Source organism: Oratosquilla oratoria, chromosome 12 (assembly GCF_046742065.1).
Source record: "Oratosquilla oratoria isolate Oo_2021 chromosome 12, ASM4674206v1, whole genome shotgun sequence".
NCBI classification, from domain to species: Eukaryota; Metazoa; Arthropoda; class Malacostraca; order Stomatopoda; family Squillidae; genus Oratosquilla; species Oratosquilla oratoria.
Window position 1 is genome coordinate 61,650,648 of NC_134788.1, and position 4,095 is coordinate 61,654,742.

At 36.9% G+C, this 4,095-nt stretch overlaps 1 protein-coding gene across 1 annotated transcript; it reads right to left on the reverse strand.

The window, feature by feature from the left end:
• Positions 1-1,568: 1,568 nt before the first annotated feature.
• LOC143030826 (uncharacterized) lies at positions 1,569-3,479 on the reverse strand. The gene has a single exon (XM_076194043.1). The coding sequence runs from the start codon at positions 3,280-3,282 to the stop codon at positions 2,071-2,073; it is 1,212 nt and encodes a 403-aa protein (XP_076050158.1). The 5' UTR covers positions 3,283-3,479; the 3' UTR covers positions 1,569-2,070.
• Between the last annotated feature and the right edge of the window lie 616 nt (positions 3,480-4,095).

Sequence of the window (4,095 nt, forward strand, 5' to 3'; positions counted from 1 at the left end):
CCTAAACACACACAGGCACACACACAAATACTAATATAGACGGGTTAGTTTCAGAATTAAATGAACCAAATGATTACCCGTCAAAAGAAAAAAACAACATAATTGTAGAGACAAAATTAAGGGTTCCAGTATTACTAGTGTTGGACATGGATTATAATCATTGCCTTAGAAATAAAAAGGAGGAACAAGGCTTTCATTAAATATGCTGAAGGATGGAGGAAACGTGGTACTTATGGGAGATTTTAACTGCAAAGAAATCTGTTAGGAAAAGATGATAGTGAAAGGTTTAGAGGATCGACGGGGAAATTTATTACTTGACATGACTATAGAGCATGCAATGACACAATGGGTAAAAGGAAATACTAGATTGAGAAATAATGAAGAACTGTTAAGACTAGATTCATTATTTACGTCAGAACCTGAAATTGTGGATAAAATTGAATACAAGACACCAATTGGGAAGAGTGACCATATATTACTTGAGTTAGAACTAAAGGAGGAAATATATAGAGATAGAAATGAAAAATACAGAAAGGAAAGACTGATGCATAGTAAAACGGACTTTCAGATTTTTTTTTTTTTTTTAAGCGGATTGGAAAAAAAATCTACAATGGAGAAACACAAGTGGAAGGAAAATGGATGATTTTGATGGAAATCTATAAAGCAGGAGTGGATAAATATGTCCCAAAGCAAAAACAGAAAAGGTGTATTATTAGTGCTGGTTTGATAAAAGGTGCAGCGAACAGAAAGATAGAAGAGATAAAGATGGGGAAAACAAAAATAGAAAGTGGCAAATATATATAAAAGGAATGACCATGTATATATATGCATGGAGGAAAAAATAAAATATGAAAAAGACAAAACAGGAAAATGTAAGGATAAACCAGAACTATTATATATATACATGTGTGTGTGAACGGTAAAATAAAAATAAAAACAATCAGGAAATAGTGAACCACGAACAAGCTATTCCTGGCACAATGCAGTTCAGCTCGAAGCTTTAAGAATCATTTAGATATCTAAGCAAGATGCTGTAATGACTGTCATTTATTTCAATTTTATTTTTATCATGTCTGATTCTTATTTGCTTGATTCACATTATTAGTCATGTCAATTTATTGTTTACTGCTTACCAGTTTTTTTTTATCTAACTATACCTATGCATCTTTTATTATCTATAATAGTATGTTTTTATTTATTGTCATTACTTTTTTCCACATCCGACCTAGTTACGGACCAAAAGGTCTCCTGTCGGCATACTCCGCATTTGTAATCCTTTGTCATGGAGATGTCGTATTTATTTCAGGAATGATCAGACCATGAAATTCTGTCTCAGGAGGTACTAAAGAAGAACAAGCACAATCAAATCTACTTGACTCCAGAGATTCTTCCTGCTACAAACAATAACAAAGTTCAGTAAATAAATTGTGTTCTTCATTAAAAATGAACAATGCATCATATGTCTTATATCACTCTTGGAAAGACTTAATTGAAGTGTGCGAGTTGTGTCTTATAGGATAAATCAAACACTGTTGAATATATTACCGAAGATATATATATACGGTAAGACAGATTACAAATAACTATGGCGTATGCTGTACTCTGAACTACTTTACACAATACTAAGGTAAACAGAATTGTATCCATCATGACGCACAGATATCTATATCTTCCAGTTGCACACTTTTCTAATATCTTTGACGTTTTTCCTTAAGTGCAAAAACATTCATGCACTTAATGGAACACTTAAGAATTTTGAAAAACAAAACAACGAACAAGCAAAAATGCAATTACGCAATAGGCCAAAGGTCACTCAAATAACTTCACAACTGAGAGTAAATAAATTACTACTTCGACTGACAGTATGCACGTGATAATCCATCAACCAAATTGGTTTATAACAGTGAATCAGTGCTTAATAGCTGAATGTAGAATCATACAGGAAAGTTATATCACTCAGGTCACACTGGAAAGGCCTCTCGCCAGCATAGGTCATCATGCAACACACGAGATCAACTTTTCGTGAGGAAGTGCGAGTCATTAAGTGACGTTTGAAATAAGTCATCCGTGTCAAAGCTGAAAAGCCTTCTCTCCAGTGTGGGTCGCCACATGACGTCTAAGTTTACTTGGTTCTGAGAAAGCTGCATCGCATAGGTCACACTTGAAAGGCTTCTCTCCACTGTGGGTCACCACGTGTTGTTTGAGATTACCCTTTAGTGAGAAAGCTGCATCGCAGAGGTCACACTTGAAAGGCTTCTCTCCAGTGTGGGTCATCAGGTGTCGTTTAAGATCACCCTTTGCTAAGAAACCTACATCGCACAGATCACACTTAAATGGCTTCTCTCCGGTATGGGTCATCAAGTGTCGTTTGAGACAATCCTTTCGTGGAAAAGCCGCATCACACAGGCCACACTTAAAAGGCTTCTCTCCGGTATGGGTCACCATGTGTCCTTTGAGATTACCCTTTCCTGAGAAAGCTGCATCACACAGGTCACACTTGAAAGGTTTCTCTCCAGTGTGGGTCATCACATGATATTTGAGACCACTATTTTGTGCAAAAATTGCATCACACAGGTCACACTTGAAAGGCTTCTCTCCAGTGTGGGTCACCATGTGATATTTGAGACTAGCCCCTCTTGAAAAAGCTGCATCACACAGGTCACACTGGAAAGGCTTCTCTCCAGTGTGGATCATCACATGATGTTTGAGACTACTCTTTCGTGAAAAAGTTGCATCACACATGTCACACTTGAAAGGCTTCTCTCCAGTGTGGGTCATCACATGAAGTTTGAGAACACCCTTTCCTGAGAAAGCTGCATCACACAGTTCACACTTGAAGGGCTTCTCTCCTGTGTGGGTCAACATGTGTTGCCTGAGATCATTCTTTCGTAAGAAAGCCGCATCACACAGGTCACATTGGGAAGACTTCTCTCCAGTGTGGGTAACTATGTGTCGTTTGAGATTACACTTTGCTACGAAAGCTGCATCGCACTGGTCACACTTGAAGGGCTTCTCTCCAGTGTGGGTTATCATGTGATACTTGAGATGACTCTTTCGTGTGAAAGTTGCATCACATAGATCACATTGGAAAGGCTTCTCTCCGGTGTGGGTCATCATGTGATACTTGAGATGACTTTTTTGGGTGAAATTTGCATCACATAGATCACACTGGAAAGGCTTCTCTCTAGTGTGGGTCACCCCGTGTCGTTTAAGATTACTCTTTGTCGAGAAAACTGCATCACACAGGTCACATTGAAAAGGTTTCTCTCTAGTGTGGGTCATCGTGTGATATTTAAGATGACTTGTGAGATAGGTGTGCCGCAGATGACACAAGATTATATTTATATGACGAATATAGTGAATCTTCAGATACTTTTTCCCAGGAATTGTTGATAGCTACTCTCATCCTGAAAGTAATTATGTAATAAATATGACAACTAAGTTTTTGAAAGAATGTAATAGGAGTGACACCAAGGAATACAACTAGAGTGGGGCATTAACCAAAATGAAATCAGGGAAGGGAATTAACATTTCATAACAAGAAGTTTAACGGAAGAAGAAAGAAATGGAAGGTTGAACAAATACTGAATAATATGGAGTAGTCAAAATGATTCAGGAAATAATAAAGCAAAAGACTGACCAAATAATGCAAAGAGATAGAGCCCACAAGAAAAAGAAATCAATGTATGATATAGGATACAACACCACAGCTGGAAACAAGAAATACTTGCAAATTTTCTTGCAGAGGACCACTACACACACATCAATCAAGGATTTAAAAAACCAAAGTTGAAGAGATTCATGAGATTCTGATATTCATTTTTACAATAAATCACTTGCTTTCCGTTTTTCGAAGAACCTCCTCACCCTCTGCGTGATAAGTAAATTACTTATAGGTTAGGTTAGATTCACCCCTCACTTTCATCAAATACAAAGACAAGGTACATAGTGGGAGGAGCCCTGTAGCAATCTTGTACATCAACATATTTCATTTTCAAGGTTATGGTGAATGGCACTATTTTTTCTAAACATTACGATATAAAGATTATAACTTGCTAATATTTTTGGAGTATCACAAAAATATACAAATACATT

What these genes read in the sequence shown, in the direction of transcription:
- LOC143030826 (XM_076194043.1), bottom strand. Translation starts at nt 3,282, where the DNA reads ATGACCCACACTAGAGAGAAACCTTTTCAATGTGACCTGTGTGATGCA.